Source organism: Bufo bufo, chromosome 6, assembly GCF_905171765.1.
Source record: "Bufo bufo chromosome 6, aBufBuf1.1, whole genome shotgun sequence".
Classification (NCBI taxonomy): Eukaryota; Metazoa; Chordata; class Amphibia; order Anura; family Bufonidae; genus Bufo; species Bufo bufo.
In genome coordinates this window covers 21,717,049-21,735,470 of record NC_053394.1, presented here as the reverse complement: position 1 = coordinate 21,735,470, position 18,422 = coordinate 21,717,049, and the positions used below count along the sequence as shown (strand labels likewise).

The 18,422-nt window shown below is 41.5% G+C and overlaps 1 protein-coding gene across 1 annotated transcript in view; it reads left to right on the top strand.

The window, feature by feature from the left end:
- Positions 1 to 18,422, top strand: part of LOC121005222 (galectin-9-like) — a 99,644-nt gene that overhangs the window by 64,281 nt on the left and 16,941 nt on the right. Inside the window, exons 7-12 of the mRNA XM_040437826.1 lie at positions 3,993 to 4,139; positions 5,214 to 5,268; positions 7,468 to 7,587; positions 7,674 to 7,718; positions 15,065 to 15,153; positions 16,571 to 16,772. Of these exons, the coding sequence (XP_040293760.1) occupies positions 3,993 to 4,139; positions 5,214 to 5,268; positions 7,468 to 7,587; positions 7,674 to 7,718; positions 15,065 to 15,153; positions 16,571 to 16,772 (658 nt within the window). The remainder of the gene's footprint in view (positions 1 to 3,992; positions 4,140 to 5,213; positions 5,269 to 7,467; positions 7,588 to 7,673; positions 7,719 to 15,064; positions 15,154 to 16,570; positions 16,773 to 18,422) is intronic.

Here is an 18,422-nt window from a genome sequence, read left to right as displayed (position 1 = left end):
TGTACCTGAACTACACAAATTAAACTGAAATTAAAACACTCCTAAATATATTTTTCTTTTTGTATTAAAATAGTCCAGTAAACGCTTTCACCACAATTGACTGCAGAAATGCACTGAGAATATATTTTTCTTGTTGTACTGAAATACGATCCTAAACGCTTTGACCTGAAAAAACTCAAAGAGTGGAGTGTGTGTATATATATTTTTTTTTACTGAAATACCCCAGAAATAACTGCAGAAGTGAAATGCATATATATTTATATTTTTTTTTTTTACTAAAATACGCCTCTATATGCTTTCACTAGAAATAACTGCAACAGTGCAGTGCGTATATATTTTTCTTTTTTTACTGAAATACGCCCCTATACGTTTTCACGAAAAATAACTGCAGCAGTGCAGTGCGTATATAATTTCCTTTTTTTTTACTGAAATACGCCCCTATACACTTTCACCAGAAAGTACTGCAACAGTGCAGTGCGTATATATTTTTCTTGCTGTACTGAAATACGCCACTATACGCTTTCACCAGAAATAACTGCAACAGTGCAGTGCGTATATATTTTCCTTTTTGTTTTACTAAAATACGCCCCTATATGCTTATTCTGACTCCGATTGTTGTAACAGCGATTTATCCCTAATGAGACCTCTATGCCTGGCCTGTATAAGCAGATATAATCACAGTGGACAATCCTTATCAGATAGCTTGAACTCACCAACACCGAGTTTATCCGTGTAAGTTGCTTTATTCTGTAAGCCAGATAACAGAATACAGTAGAACAGATGGATTCCGGTATTGTGCGGTCAAAAGATGATGCTTTCATAAGCGTACATGAGAATGCATGTGTACCTGTTCATATGCAGAAGCAGTATAGAAGATACAGGAAGTGAGGTACACAGAAGAAGCGGTGGAGCAATGAAAATAAATGAATCACAGATATGGCCACTAGATGGGAGCATATAACCAAATATAGAATATATGAATAGTTCAATGAATTAAACCAAATCGATTTTAAGTGCGTATATATTTTTCTTTTTGTACTGAAATACGCCCCTATATGCTTTCACCAGAAATAACTGCAACAGTGCATTGCACATATATTTTCATTTTTTCACTGAAATATGCCCTATATGCTTTCACCAGAAATAACTGCAACAGTGTAGTGCGCATATATTTCCCTTTTTTACTGAAATATGCCCCTATACGCTTTCACCAGAAATAACTGCAACAGTGCAGTGTGTATATATTTTTCTTTTTCTACTGAAACACGCCCCTATACGCTTTCACCAGAAATAACTGCAACAGTGCAGTACACATATATTTTCCTTTTTTCACTGAAATACGCCCCTATACGCTTTCACCAGAAATAACTGCAACAGTGCAGTGCGTATATATTTTTCTTGTTGTACTGAAATACGCCCCTATACGCTTTCAACAGAAATAACTGCAGAAGTGAACTGAGAATATATTTTTCTTGTTGTACTGAAATACGCCCCTATGCGCTTTCACCAGAAATAACTGCAACAGTGCAGTGCGTATATATTTTTCTTGTTGTACTGAATAAGATACTAAGATATAAGCCACTAAAGGCTTTTCAACATAACACTTGCAGCCAAATAACAAAAAGCTGCAATGACAGAGCTGTATAATGACTATTTGGATCCCTTAATAATCTTTCCCTGCACTTGTAAATCACTTTCCTATCAACGTCCTTTAGCGCCTTCTGACGTCTCTCCCTGCACTAAGATACTGTGAAATGATTCCTATCCTTTCCCTGCACTTATAAATCGTTTTTTTCTGTCTTTTTTTTTTTCACAATCGTTTTTCCACAGTGCGTCCCTGCACTCTGAACGCTGGAAAATGGCAGAATCTAAAATGGCTGCCGGATTTATAGGGCTGTGACATGACAGGGCTGGCTGGCTGCTGTTTGGCAGCATGCAGGCATGTCAATCTGGGTGATCCCGCCTTCCCAGAGTTCCTTGCCCATGTCCTCAGTCCTTACACGTGTAGCTGCCATTTTAGCAAAATTGTGATTCGTTACCACAAAGCGCAAGGAAATTCGCATTTGTTGCGAATCTAATTTTTCCTGAAATTCGGATTGAATTCCACTTCGTCAGCTTCGATTTTCTCATCTCTAGTCTTAAAGTATTTCATTGTCCTTTGGACATGACGCCACCCATGGTTAGACACACTGGATAGACTGGAGACACCTTAACTGACAAATCACAGAGTTGCCATTTACTTCCTGTCGTTTTTTTTGCCTGAAATCTAAATGAATTATCTCCCTGATAAAGGACATCTGTACAGGAAATTTAATATGAACTTGAGTCACATGATTAAAACAAACTTATAACAGTCAGTATTTTGCATCTGTATTTCAAAGCCAAAACCAAGAGTGTCTGCAAAACACTGAAAGGTGCAAATCTCTCCATGATCGCTTTTCCATAAAAAAAAAAAAAAAAAAAAAAAAGTTTTGTCACCCTAATCTGGAAATGTAATAGCAGCATCTGTGAGCCTCTGCTGTTCTGTGTTACTCAAAACACTGTCTATACCAGCCTCTAGCAGTTTTCATCTAGATGGACTAGGCTGCCAGGCCCACTCTTAGGCCTCTTTCACACGGGCGTTGCGGGAAAATGTGCGGGTGCGTTACGGGAACACCCACGATTTTTCTGCGCGAGTGCAAAGCACTTCACAGAAGTTCGGGCTTGGGATCGGTGTTATGTAGATTGTATTATTTTCCCTTATAACATGGTTATAAGGGAAAATAATAGCATTCTGAATACAGAATGCATAGTACAATAGCGCTGGAGGGGTTAAAAAAAATATAATAATAATTTGACTCACCTTAGTCCACTTGTTCGCGCTGCCGGCATCTCCTTCTGTCTCCTTTCTTCAGGACCTGGGTAAAGGACCTGTGGTGACGTCACTCCGGTAGTCACATGGTCCATCACATGATTCATCACCATGGTAAAAGATCATGTGATGGATCATGTGATGACCGGAGTGACGTCACCAAAGGTCCTTTACCCAGGTCCTGAAGAAAAGAGACAGAAGGAGATGCCGGCAGCGTGAACAAGTGGACTAAGGTGAGTTAAATTATTATTATTATTTTTTTTTTAACCCCTCCAGCCCTATTGTACTATGCATTCTGTATTCAGAATGCTATTATTTTCCCTTATAACCATGTTATAAGGGAAAATAATAATGATCGGGTCTCCACCCCGATCATCTCCTAGCAACCGTGCGTGAAAATCGCACCGCATCCGCACTTGCTTGCGGATGCTTGCGATTTTCACGCAACCCCATTCACTTCTATGGGGCCTGCGTTGCGTGAAAAACGCAGAATATAGAACATGCTGCGATTTTCACACAAGGCACAAGTGATGCGTGAAAATCACCGCTCATGTGAACGGTCCCATAGAAATGAATGGGTCGGTATTCAGTGCGGGTGCAATGCGTTCACCTCCCGCATTGCACCCGCGCGGAATACTCGCCCGTGTGAAAGGGGCCTTACCAGCAAGTGAAATAACTCCCCTACTGGCAGGGGGCCTGAGTAATAGGTCTCTTAACTTGGTGTGTTGTATCTTAGCTGCCAAAGTACCAACATCTTCCTTTTATCCCCTATTTGACCCGTGTTGTCTGCAACCAGTATCAATTGAAAGCTGCTGCCCTGATCTATTGCCTGTTACCGAATTGCATGTAGTCCGCCCTGTCCAAAGCCTGTCACTGACTACTAGTTTGCCTGACCCCTTAGTGACATACATCTGTGTCTATGACCCTGTGGGTCAGCTGTTAACCAAACAGAGACTATTTCAGGAGGTAGCTGCCTAATGGTTCCCCTGCACCAAAGTCCAGCTCCCTGAATAGGGGTTAAAAGATGGATGCCGTAAGGATTAGCCCAAAGCTAAATATGTTGGTTAAAACAGTGTATCCACATCGACATCCGTAACATAAAACAACTGCATTTATAATGGCTGATGTATTTCTCTTGTAGGATTTTCATGAATTTCATGTGCGGTAGTGACAAAAGTGATGATATTACTTTCCATTTCAATCCTCGTTTTGATGAAGGAAAACTTATCTGCAACACAAAGAGAAATAACGCTTATGACACCAATGAAGAAAGGTCACCGCTGCCACTTAAAAAAGAAGACGATGCCACAACAGCTAATGGACCTCTTAAACTACTCTATAAATGGCGAGAGGACAAACAACTTCAAAAAGATATATGACTACTGCAATGACGATACAATACAAGAAAACGTTCCATATCATAAGAAATGGGAAGTAGACCTAAACAGAAATGTAACACTAAATAATTGGAACAAGGCGACACAACTATTTAAAAAAGCCACTATCTGCACAAATCATAGAGAACAATTTTTCAAAATGTATAGCAGATGGTACTACACTCCGGTTAAGCTCCACCAATTCTATAATACTTGCTCAGATAACTGTTGGAGAAAATGCAGCCAAAGGGGTACCTTGTTGCACACCTTTTGGAAATGTCCAAAACTTAGCAAACTTAAAAAAGATTTAGAGATCCTAATCAATATGATACTGGGAAAATCTATTAAAATAACCCCTGAATTGGTGTTGCTAAACCTAGAAATGGAAAACATAGACCCAGAAGTACAATATCCTCTTACACACATCTGCATAGCATACAGATTACTGATTGCTAAAAACTGGAAGTCAAGCAATATTCCCAAGATAGAAAACGTAATTGAAATGGTCTCGAGGAATTACATAAATGAAAAAATATATGGAATATGTTTAGGGAAAAGCAATCATATAAAACAAAAATGGGACACCTGGCTAAAGCATTATCCGGAAAAATAACGGACGGTGGGGTACTGATGGGAGCCGACCAGCCTGAAGTCAATGTTGTATGTACAGTTATATACAGTTAAAAATTACGGGCCACTTGATCCTGTAACAATATGTAACATCTTTATATGTTAAAAATGACTTAAGAAAGCTTGCAAGAACAAAATGTTAAATGTTTCGGTAGACTAACTTTATTCTACTTTCCTTAAAAAAATAAAAAAAAATGTATAGATATATCGTAAAGATATGATGTAAATTATATCATAATGTGGGAACTCTATAGTTAAGAAAACAATAACTTGTAATGGATAATCCACATGTAATGTATATCATTTATGACGAAATAGATGTATACCTACGATATTTCAATAAAAATTATTCTGACTAAAAAAGAAGACGCTTTTGAATTTCGGTTCCTAGTAGAAGAGCACGCATATCAAGTAGGTTTACAGAAAGCAAAATTATATCATTATAACATTTTTTATTTTATTAATTTTTTGCTTGTTTTCCTTTTTTGGGAAAGAGTTCTCCTTAAGGCCGAATTCACACGTCCACGTTTCACGGCCGTGAGCGGTCTGGATTCCTGCTGAGAGCAGGAGCGCACGGCGTCATTGGTTACTGCAGTACAGTAATACACTGGTATAGATCATAATAGATAATGTGTGCTAATGCTTGCCATATACACATAATTGACACATTTTCTACAGCGCTGCTCCAGATGTGCAGGACGCTTATGGAGAAATGTGCGAATATCAGCAGACTTCCTCCATTATAAATTTATGCTCAAAACATATAATTCGGCTCTCAACATTGCCAAACAAAAGTAATTCACCTCTCTCATCTCCTCACTCTCAAATAACCCAAAACGACTCTTTGACACTTTTCAAGCCCTAAAGTTCCATAACCCGTCACTGACCTCTGCGCTAATGAAATGGCCACTTACTTCAGAGACAAGGTTGGCAGTATCCGGCAGGAAATAATCTCCCAGTCCCAAATAATTTCAATCCTCCTCCCTCCAATTCCTCCACATGCTCTCTCTCCTCTTTTGACCCTATAACAGAGGAAGAAGTCTCCAGGCTTCTCTCTTCTTCTCGACCCACAACCTATAGCAGTGATCCTATTCCATCACACCTCCTCCAGTCCCTCTCCCTGGCTGTCATCACTCACCTAACTACAATTTTTAACCTCTCTCTCTCTTCTGGTATCTATCCCTTCTCTTGCAAACACTCTATTATCACCCCACTACTAAAGAAACCATCTCTTGACCCGACCTGTGCTGCTAACTACAAACCTGTTTCTAACCTCCCCTTCATCTCTAAACTCCTTGAACGTCTTGTCTACTCTTGCTTAATAAGCTATCTCTCTGCAAAATCTCTTCTTGACCCCTTACTATCTGCCTTTCGCCCTCTTCACTCTACAGAAACTGCCCTTACTAAAGTGTCTAATGACCCAACCCCATTTATAAGGCAAGAAATCCCACTTATTAAACCTGACAGGGCACACCTGTGAAGTGAAAACCATTTCAGGGGACTACCTCTTGAAGCTCATCAAGAGAATGCCAAGAGTGTGCAAAGCAGTAATCAAAGCAAAAGGTGGCTACTTTGAAGAACCTAGAATATGACATATTTTCAGTTGTTTCACACTTGTTTGTTATGTATATAATTCCACATGTGTTAATTCATAGTTTTGATGCCTTCAGTGTGAATCTACAATTTTCATAGTCGTGAAAATAAAGAAAACTCTTTGAATGAGAAGGTGTGTCCAAACTTTTGGTCTGTACTGTAAGTGAAGTGTGCAGTGATTCTAAGAGCGACGCCTGTCATCTGCCTGTCATACGGACTCACAGTATTATTTCACTACCACAGCAGACTCCCTATGCGTGTTACTGCAAGTCACAGTGTTCTACCCCACTATACTTGCTCAGCAGCCAGGAAATAGCTGTTTTTGAAAGTGATTTGTCACAAATAAATTTGGATCAAATCAGATATTTTTGGGAAATTAGGCAAACTGTCTGAATTTTTGAGAAATTCTCTCATCTTTACCTGTAATCTCTCTCCCAGCACTAAATTCACTGGAAAATGGCGGAGACCGGGGAGGAGGGAACTTTTTAGAGGGCTATGACATCACAGGGGCTGGCTAGCTGCTGATTGGCTGTCTGCACGGCATTATGGGTGATCCCTCATTTCCAGGAATTCTTATTTCCTCTTTCTAACGTGCAGCAGTCATTTTTAAAAAAAAATATGGTTCTTTACCACGAAGCACAAGGAAGAATCAATTTTTTTCTGAAATTCAGATCGAATTCCACTACATCTACTTTGATTCGCCCCCTTCTCTAATGGTCGTGTAAAATGGTGGCAATGAAGGGAAAGCAGAGGAAAAAAACAGTCACTGTAAATGGAGGTTAACTTCACCGGACAGCAGGTGTCACACACTTCTCTGGTATGTCATGAAGAGGCAGCAAGGCTTGAATATTACAGTCTCTTTACAGGAGGTGCTCAGTCACTGAATGGCTATCATGGTCTTGTTGGGAGGTTCTGGGAGATAACTGTCAGTTACCAGATACAATGAGACAATCAGCCCTTGCCATTTTCTGCAACATATTATGCCTCTTTCTCCATCTAAAACGGTTCTCTTTTCAGGTTTCTTTGAATGGAGATCATCTTTTTGATTATTGTCACAGACTTTCTCCAGACACAGTCAAGACCTTAGTAATAATGGGCTGTGTTCTTCTGAACAGCGTTGAGATACAAGCAGAAGCGGTAAGCCAACATTGCAGCATATATTAGGTCATAGAGTGCAGTTTCAGGAAAGTATTCAGGATTAACTGTTTGTTATTCTTTTTTAGTCTGGATTCCATCATCTTTATTTTCAAGATAAACAAATCCCAAAGGTACAGTCTTACCATTAAGTAGATTTTTTTTAATGGGGTCAAAATGGTATAAAAAACAAACAAAATAAGTGAAGCTCACTCATAACCTCCATGAACTTTGCCTGCTGCTGCATATTGTATAGCGTGTCATAGCTCCCATGAACTGTGCCTGCTGCTGTGTATTATATGTGCCATACCCCCATAAACTAACGGTGCCTAGCTACATACTGCTGATTACTTTATATTGTGCCATACCACCCCAATACAATGACATAAAAACAAACAAAAACAAGGAAAAAAATAAATGAAACTCACCTATAAACCCCCCCCCCATAAACTGAGCCTGCTTCAAAAATTTTCATAGTGTACTATACTCCTCATGAACTGTTCCTGCTGTGTATTATATGTGTATTATATGTGCAATACCATCCATGAACTGTGCCTGCTGCATTATATATAGTATACCATATCCTCCATGAACTGTACCTGTTGCTGCTTATTACAGTATATGTGCCATATATTATTATATGTCATACCCCCATGCACTGTGCCTGCTGCATTATATATAGTATACCATATCCTCCATGAACTGTACCTGTTGCTGCTTATTACAGTATATGTGCCATATATTATTATATGTCATACCCCCATGCACTGTGCCTGCTGCATTATATATAGTATACCATATCCTCCATGAACTGTACCTGTTGCTGCTTATTACAGTATATGTGCCATATATTATTATATGTCATACCCCCATGCACTGTGCCTGCTGCATTATATATAGTATACCATATCCTCCATGAACTGTACCTGTTGCTGCTTATTACAGTATATGTGCCATATATTATTATATGTCATACCCCCATGCACTGTGCCTGCTGCATTATATATAGTATACCATATCATCCATGAACTGCACCTGTTGCTGCTTATTACAGTATATGTGCCATATATTATTATATGTCATACACCCATGCACTGTGCCTGCTGCATTATATATAGTATACCATATCATCCATGAACTGTACCTGTTGCTGCTTATTACAGTATATGTGCCATATATTATTATATGTCATACCCCCATGCACTGTGCCTGCTGCATTATATATAGTATACCATATCATCCATAAACTGTACCTGTTGCTGCTTATTACAGTATATGTGCCATATATTATTAGATGTAATACAACCATGCACTGTGCCTGCTGCATTATATATAGTATACCATATCATCCATGAACTGTACCTGTTGCTGCTTATTACAGTATATGTGCCATATATTATTAGATGTCATACCCCCATGCACTGTGCCTGCTGCTGTGTATTATTTGCACATAAATACATACTGCTGATCACTTTATATTGTGCCATGCCACCCCATAAACTATGTGGTCAAATGACATAAAAACAAACAAAAGCAAGAAACAAAATAAATTAAACTCACCCATAACCACCATGAACTCTGTCTGCTTCAACATTTTCTATAGTGTAATATACCCCTCATGAACTGTGCCTTCTGCTATGTATTATATGTGCAATACCTTCCATGAAATGTGCCTGCAGCATTATATATAATGTACCATATCCCCATGAACTGCGCCTGTTGCTGCTCATTATATAGTGTGACATAACCCCCATGAATTGTACATGTTGCTACGTATTATATACTGTGCCATAACCCCCCATGGATTGAACCTGTTTCTACGTATTATATACTGTGCCATAACCCCCCATGGACTGTGTATGCTGCTGCCCAACCGTCCTCCCACCTAAACCCTCTCCTTAGGCCTCATGCAAACGACCGTTGTTTTGGTCCGCATCCAAGCCACAGTTTTTGCGGCTCGGGTGCTGTCCGCATCCATTGCTCCGTTCCGTAGCCCCCCAAAAAAATAATATAACATGTCCTATTCTTGTCCGTTTTGTTGACAAGAATAGGCATTTCTACAATGGGCAGCCCGTTCCGCAAATTGCCGAAGGCACATGGGCGACTTCTGTTTTGCGGACCGCAAACAACGGAACGGTTGTGTGCATGAGGCCTTATCCCCAGCCTTAGGACCCAGCTCCCATGAACTTTTATTTTAAACCAGTGTCAGGCAACGCTGACTTTTTGTGAAGGCTGGCTGTCACTGTGGCAGAGCGCAGCAGTCAGGGCCCAGAGGTAATATTCCCACACAGCGTTGGCCTGAACCGTTGTCTGCAGTGTCTAGTCTCTGTAGTTACTGGCTGGCAGAGAGAATCCCGGGGTGGCACAGCTCTGCTGGGCATACACTTGGCAAGCCAAGCAGCAGCAGGCTCTGCTACAGTATCACTGCTAATGCTAATTGGGGGGGAGGGGGGAAGTAATTACTGCACAATGGAAGCAGGGAAAATGGAGTCTTGTAGGGGCTCTGGATATGATGGGAGCTGGTGTTAAGTGCAATTAAGGGCAGGGCCTTTTGTCCACAGCCCCTTAGCAGCTGTGTGATCTGCCTGTCTATTGCCGCCCTCCTCACATTTGTTAGGGTGCACTTATATGTTACACTAATATTGCACATATAGGGAAAATTGGTAAAAAATTGTTAACATACGGCACATATCAGCACAACAAGAATTGCCTAGTAAAAGCACAACTGCTATGGCACATACAAATACATAAACGTACATACGCATGTGGACATACACATATATATATATATATATATATATATATATTCAGATGTACACTTACAGGCTTAAAGGAGTTGTCCAAGTTATTTTTATTGATGACCTATCCTGAGGGGGTCCAACACCCGACACACCTGCCGATCTTCTGTATTCAGTGCTGCCTCCTCTGTATTGTTTATCTGCTCGCCGTCACATTCGCAGCAGTGAGCAGGTGTAATTACACCTAAGCTTTCCCATTCATTTCAATGGGAAGGCTCGTTCCTATACAAGTGTATAGGAGCTATTGGAGCACAAGGAGGTGGGCTTATGTGGTTTGAGCACCACTGCAGCGATGCCCCTAGTGCTCCATACTGATGACCCTTCCCTTCAAACCAGAAGCGCAAGCATGGTGTTGCTACTGCACATTGTGGTATAATTGCTGGCAGCGTGCAATAGCAACATCATGCATTGCGATCCTAATGCATGATGTTCCTACTGTACTATGGTAAAGTTTTACGTTTTAAACGTTTTTTAATGCTCCCTGTTCTCATTAGCGGCAGTGGAGGCTCAGGAGGAAGAGGCAGGGGTGGAGAGGGAGACAAGAATATTCACCCATCAATCCCTCCGCAGCCAAATTCCTCCGCTTCAGATGAAGCCAACCGCGTGCAATATGCATCCTAGGCTTCAGTGGGAGTGGAGGAGCTTGGCTGCAGGGAAAATGTAAAAAAAATAATATATATATATTTGTGTTAGGCGCTTACGGTAGTACAGTGAAGAGCCCTGGGAAGCAGGGAATGAGTGCAGTCGGTTGTGGTGTGCCGAAACCGAGGATGAGGTAGGCCTGAGAAAGAAGAGGGCCTACCCAAGGAAAAGATATGGAAGAAATGAGTTGTGAATGAGTGGAGTGGTGGGAGGGTCAAAAGCTCAGACCTCAGATGGTGCAGGAGCCAGGTAAGGGGAGTGCCCTATATAGGCTGGAGGCGGACCTCAGCCCCTCCCACAAATCCAGGCAAATTGCCTTAATACGTATCAAAACGCATATATATATATATATATATATATATATACAGGGAGTGCAGAATTATTAGGCAAGTTGTATTTTTGAGGATTAATTTTATTATTGAACAACAACCATGTTCTCAATGAACCCAAAAAACTCATTAATATCAAAGCTGAATATTTTTGGAAGTAGTTTTTAGTTTGTTTTTAGTTTTAGCTATTTTAGGGGGATATCTGTGTGTGCAGGTGACTATTACTGTGCATAATTATTAGGCAACTTAACAAAAAACAAATATATAGCCATTTCAATTATTTATTTTTACCAGTGAAACCAATATAACATCTCAACATTCACAAATATACATTTCTGACATTCAAAAACAAAACAAAAACAAATCAGTGACCAATATAGCCACCTTTCTTTGCAAGGACACTCAAAAGCCTGCCATCCATGGATTCTGTCAGTGTTTTGATCTGTTCACCATCAACATTGCGTGCAGCAGCAACCACAGCCTCCCAGACACTGTTCAGAGAGGTGTACTGTTTTCCCTCCTTGTAAATCTCACATTTGATGATGGACCACAGGTTCTCAATGGGATTCAGATCAGGTGAACAAGGAGGCCATGTCATTAGATTTTCTTCTTTTATACCCTTTCTTGCCAGCCACGCTGTGGAGTACTTGGACGCGTGTGATGGAGCATTGTCCTGCATGAAAATCATGTTTTTCTTGAAGGATGCAGACTTCTTCCTGTACCACTGCTTGAAGAAGGTGTCTTCCAGAAACTGGCAGTAGGACTGGGAGTTGAGCTTGACTCCATCCTCAACCCGAAAAGGCCCCACAAGCTCATCTTTGATGATACCAGCCCAAACCAGTACTCCACCTCCACCTTGCTGGCGTCTGAATCGGACTGGAGCTCTCTGCCCTTTACCAATCCAGCCACGGGCCCATCCATCTGGCCCATCAAGACTCACTCTCATTTCATCAGTCCATAAAACCTTAGAAAAATCAGTCTTGAGATATTTCTTGGCCCAGTCTTGACGTTTCAGCTTGTGTGTCTTGTTCAGTGGTGGTCGTCTTTCAGCCTTTCTTACCTTGGCCATGTCTCTGAGTATTGCACACCTTGTGCTTTTGGGCACTCCAGTGATGTTGCAGCTCTGAAATATGGCCAAACTGGTGGCAAGTGGCATCTTGGCAGCTGCACGCTTGACTTTTCTCAGTTCATGGGCAGTTATTTTGCGCCTTGGTTTTTCCACACGCTTCTTGTGACCCTGTTGACTATTTTGAATGAAACGCTTGATTGTTCGATGATCACGCTTCAGAAGCTTTGCAATTTTAAGAGTGCTGCATCCCTCTGCAAGATATCTCACTATTTTTGACTTTTCTGAGCCTGTCAAGTCCTTCTTTTGACCCATTTTGCCAAAGGAAAGGAAGTTGCCTAATAATTATGCACACCTAATATAGGGTGTTGATGTCATTAGACCACACCCCTTCTCATTACAGAGATGCACATCACCTAATATGCTTAATTGGTAGTAGGCTTTCGAGCCTATACAGCTTGGAGTAAGACAACATGCATAAAGAGGATGATGTGGTCAAAATACTCATTTGCCTAATAATTCTGCACGCAGTGTATATATATGTAAAATATATTTATTGATAATAGAAATTAATATTTCATGTACATTATAAAAAAAAATTATTCACAGTGATCCAGTTATACAGTCAGGTCCATAAATATTGGGACATCGACACAATTCTAACATTTTTGGCTCTATACACCACCACAATGGATTTGAAATGAAACGAACAAGATGTGCTTTACCTGCAGACTGTCAGCTTTAATTTGAGGGCATTTACATCCAAATCAGGTGAACGGTGTAGGAATGACAACAGTTTGCATATGTGCCTCCCACTTGTTACGGAACCAAAAGTAATGGGACAGAATAATAATCATAAATTAAACTTTCACTTTTTAATACTTGGTTGCAAATCCTTTGCAGTCAATTACAGCCTGAAGTCTGGAACGCATAGACATCACCAGACGCTGGGTTTCATCCCTGGTGATGCTCTGCCAGGCCTCTACTGCAACTGTCTTCAGTTCCTGCTTGTTCTTCGGGCATTTTCCCTTCAGTTTTGTCTTCAGCAAGTGAAATGCAGCTCAATCGGATTCAGGTCCGGTGATTGACTTGGCCATTGCATAACATTCCACTTCTTTCCCTTAAAAAACTCTTTGGTTGCTTTTGCAGTATGCTTTGGGTCATTGTCCATCTGCACTGTGAAGCGCCGTCCAATGAGTTCTGAAGCATTTGGCTGAATATGATCAGATAATATTGCCCGAAACACTTCAGAATTCATCCTGCTGCTTTTGTCAGCAGTCACATCATCAATAAATACAAGAGAACCAGTTCCATTGGCAGCCATACATGCCCACGCCATGACACTACCACCACCATGCTTCACTGATGAGGTGATATGCTCAGGATCATGAGCAGTTCCTTTCCTTCTCCATACTCTTCTCTTCCCATCACTCTGGTACAAGTTGATCTTGGTCTCATCTGTCCATAGGATGTTGTTCCAGAACTGTGAAGGCTTTTTTAGATGTCGTTTGGCAAACTCTAATCTGGCCTTCCTGTTTTTGAGGCTCACCAATGGTTTACATCTTGTGATGAACCCTCTGTATTCACTCTGGTGAAGTCTTCTCTTGATTGTTGACTTTGACACACATACACCTACCTCCTGGAGAGTGTTCTTGATCTGGCCAACTGTTGTGAAGGGTGTTTTCTTCACCAGGGAAAGAATTCTTCGGTCATCCACCACAGTTGCTTTCCGTGGTCTTCCGGGTCTTTTGGTGTTGCTGTTGTGATTCCTTCACCGTTCACCTGATTTGGATGTAAATACCCTCAAATTAAAGCTGACAGTCTGCAGGTAAAGCACATCTTGTTTGTTTCATTTCAAATCCATTGTGGTGGTGTACAGAGCCAAAAATGTTTGAATTGTGTCCATGTCCCAATATTTATGGACCTGACTGTATATAATATAAAATAACGTCCACGGAAAATATTATAGCAACATGATTAATTCATTTTGCCATGATTATCAGATGTAATATGAGTATTCAGCTCCCTCTAAATATAAGGGCTCATGCGCTCGATCCGCAAAACACGGATCCGCAAAAAAATACGTATGACATCCGTATTGCATCCATTTATTTATTTTTGCAGATCCGTTGTAACAATCCCTGTCCTTGTCCGCAAAATGGACAAGAATAAGACGTTCTATTTTTTTGTGGAATGGACATGCGGACATATGGCAACGAAATGCAGACAGTCATTTATATAATTTTTTTTGCTGACCCATTGAAGTGAATGGTTCAACATACGGACCAGTAAAAAAACGAAATGGGGAAAAAATACATTTGTGTGCATGAACCCTAATGGTAATGCTACACATAAATGTATAAAGTGAACATAATATTTTCCATAGACATTATTTTATATTATATATAACTGGATCACTGTAAATAATATTTTTATAATGTACATGTAATATAAATTTTCTCAATAAAATATTTTAACATATACAGCATATACTTTTTGATATATATATATACGGTATATACTTTTTTCTACATTTGGTATTGAGGATTATTTTTGATGTTTTATTGCAATATCTGGACAGTTACCTTTTCAGAGACATTTCTGGCGCTTGGATTTCTTTCATGATTGTGATCTTAATTTTCCAGACTCTTCCACTCCTGACCCCATTTCTGGTTGGCATCAGAGAGGACACCGTGGTTAGGATTCGTGGCACTGTCCTACCAGCGACTAAAAGGTTTACAATTCTTTTAATTAACGATGAGCGAATTTTTCAAAAATTTGATTTGGCTGCTTTGCCGAAATTAGATTTGTTACGAATTACTTCGTAGCCAGTCACATTCCATTGCATGAAGCGGGCGCAATGACGGGGAACGGCTATAGCGCTGCCCCTGTCATTTAATCCCTCAGATGCCGCAATCAGTGTTGAACGCGGCATCTGAGGGGTTAAATGATGGGGGGGGCAGCGCTATAGCCCCTCTCCATACAGTTGAATGCGATTGGCCAATAAAGTAATTCGTAACAAATCAAATTTCAGTCACATTCATCCTATTACGGGGTTAAAGAAAAAAATACATGCTCACCTCATCCATCTGATTGCGGAGAGGCCGTCGTGGCCATCTTGATTGAAGAAAATGCGCCAATTCTAAGGTGCGCTGATGTGATGACGTCAGCGTAAGAATTTTTGGCGCGTTTTCTTCAATCAAGATGGCTGCAACAGCCTCACTGCGATCAAATGGATGAGGTGAGTATGCAGTTAGTTTTTTTACTGTCATCTCAAGAAAAATTTATCCTGGTGAATATAATTTTTCCTGAAATTCAGATCGAATAACACTTCGTTTACTTCGATTTTCTCAACACCTTCTGCCTTTGTCTGGACGCAGATGTGGCCACATTCAATGAGACCAGTCTGCTTTCCGTTCCTCTTTTTCTATTTGTCATTTATTTATTTTTATTACTTGAATTGGAATCGTGTGGTTTTCCCATGGACTTCAGCATGGCATATATGAATATACACGTAAGGCCTCATGCACACGACCGTTGTTGGGTTCCGTGTCCGTTGTTCCATTTTCCGTGATTTTCTGCGGACCCATTGACTTTCAATGGGTCAGTTGAAAACTCGGAAAATGCACCAATTGTCATCTGCGTCCGTGATCCGTGTTTCCAGTCTGTGAACAACGGTTCGCGGACCAATTCAAGTCAATGGGTCCGTGAAAAAACATGGAGGCACACAAGATTGTCATCCGGGTCCGTGATCCGTGTCCGTTTTTTTCCTATCAATTTCAAGGCAAACTTGACTTAGATTTTTTTTTCAATTTTCATGTCTGGTGAACCTCCAAAAATCAAGGAAGACACACGGAAAAAAAAAAACGGAAACGGATCACGGAACAACGGAACCCCGTTTTGCGGACCGTGAAAAAATACTGTCGTGTGCATGAGGCCTTAACAATACTTCTAGAGTTTTCTTAGCAGGGGCAATAACGAGGGTCAGTACAGAATATGGCATCAGAATTCAGAGGCCAAAACCAGGAGCGTCTGCAAAACACTGAAACGGAGAGAATCTTTCCATTAAAGTCATCCCACCTTATAAAATGTTTATTTTTTTCTAACCTGAAGACAATTGTATCCATGATGGTTTATATGCTTCCTTTTAGCTTTTCCATAGATGTTCAATGTGGTGATAAGGACAAGGATGACATCGCCTTCAATCTCAATATATTTATTAGTAAAGGAAATATTTCCTGCAATACAATGGAAAATGAAATCTGGGGGAATGAAGAACTCAAAGAAGAGATGCCATTCAAAAAGGGAGAACCCTTCGAAGTCCGGATCCTATTCGCAAGCCAAGAATACAAAGTAGGTCTACAGAAAAAAGAATTCTGGAATATTAATATTTTATTTTTACATGTAATTTAGATAGATAGATAGATAGTTAGTAGTGTTGATTGAGCATGCTCGGCCGAACACCAGTTCGGCTCGAGCATCGCGATGCTCGGCACATTGCGGGGTTCACCCGAATACCGCTTGTGCTCGAGCACGGAGCTCGAGTCTCCTCCCCGCACGTTTGTTGGCTGCTACGCATCCAATAAATGTGCAGGTAAGTACTGCCACTCACTTAAATGCTGTCCGTTCCGTTTTTTTGCGGATAGAATGCGGACCCATTCATTTCATTGGGTCCGCAAAAAAACACGGAATGCACACAGTGTGCTGTCTGCATTAGTATGTCCGTTCCGTTGCCCCGCAAAAAAAATAGTGCATGTCCTATTTTTTTCTAGTTTGCGGACAAGGATAGCCATTATTACAATGGATCCTCAAAAAAAACGAATGCCATACGGAACGTCATCTGTTTTTTTTTGCGGATCCGCAATTTGCGGACCACAAAACACATACGGTCGTGTGCATGTAGCCTTAGGCCTCCTGCACACGACCGTTGTGTGCACCCGTGGCCGTTGTGCCGTTTTCCGTTTTTTTTCGCGGACCCATTGACTTTCAATGGGTCCGTGGAAAAAACGGAAAATGCACCGTTTTGCAGCCGCATCCGTGATCCGTGTTTCCTGGCCGTGAAAAAAATATGACCTGTCCTATTTTTTTCACGGTCAACGGTTCACGGACCCATTCAAGTCAATGGGTCCGTGAAAGAACACGGATGCACACAAGATTGGCATCCGTGTCCGTGATCCGTGGCCGTAGGTTACTTTTTATACAGACGGATCCGAAGATCCGTCTGCATAAAAGCTTTTTCATAGCTGAGTTTTCACTTCGTGAAAACTCAGAACCGACAGTATATTCTAACACAGAGGCGTTCCCATGGTGATGGGGACGCTTCAGTTTAGAATATACTAAAAGAACTGTGTACATGACGGCCCCCTGCTGCCTGGCAGGTGCTGCCAGGCAGCAGGGGGCAGCCCCCCCCCCTGTAGTTAACACATTAGTGGCCAGTGGCCCCCCCCCCTGTACTTAACACATTGGTGGCCAGTGCGGCCGCCCCCCCCCTCCCTCCCTTGTAGTTAACACATTAGTGGCCAGTGGGCCCCCCCCTGTAGTTAACACATTGGTGGCCAGTGCGGCCGGGCTCCCCCTCCCCTGTAGTTAACTCGTTGGTGGCCAGTGGGCCCCCCTCCCTCCCCTGTAGTTAACTCGTTGGTGGCCAGTGGGCACCCCTCCCTCCCCTGTAGTTAACTCGTTGGTGGCCAGTGGGCCCTCTCCCCTCCCTCCCCCTCCTAATTAAAATCTCCCCCCTATCATTGGTGGCAGCGGAGTGTACCGATCGGAGTCCCAGTGTAATCGCTGGGGCTCCGATCGGTAACCATGGCAACCAGGACGCTACTGCTGTCCCGGTTGCCATGGTTACTTAGCAATTTGTAGGACCATTATACTTACCTGCGAGCTGCGATCTCTGCGTCCGGCCGGGAGCTCCTCCTACTGGTAAGTGACAGGTCCGGCCGGGAGCTCCTCCTACTGGTAAGTGACATTACCAGTAGGAGGAGCTCCCGGCCGGACCTGTCA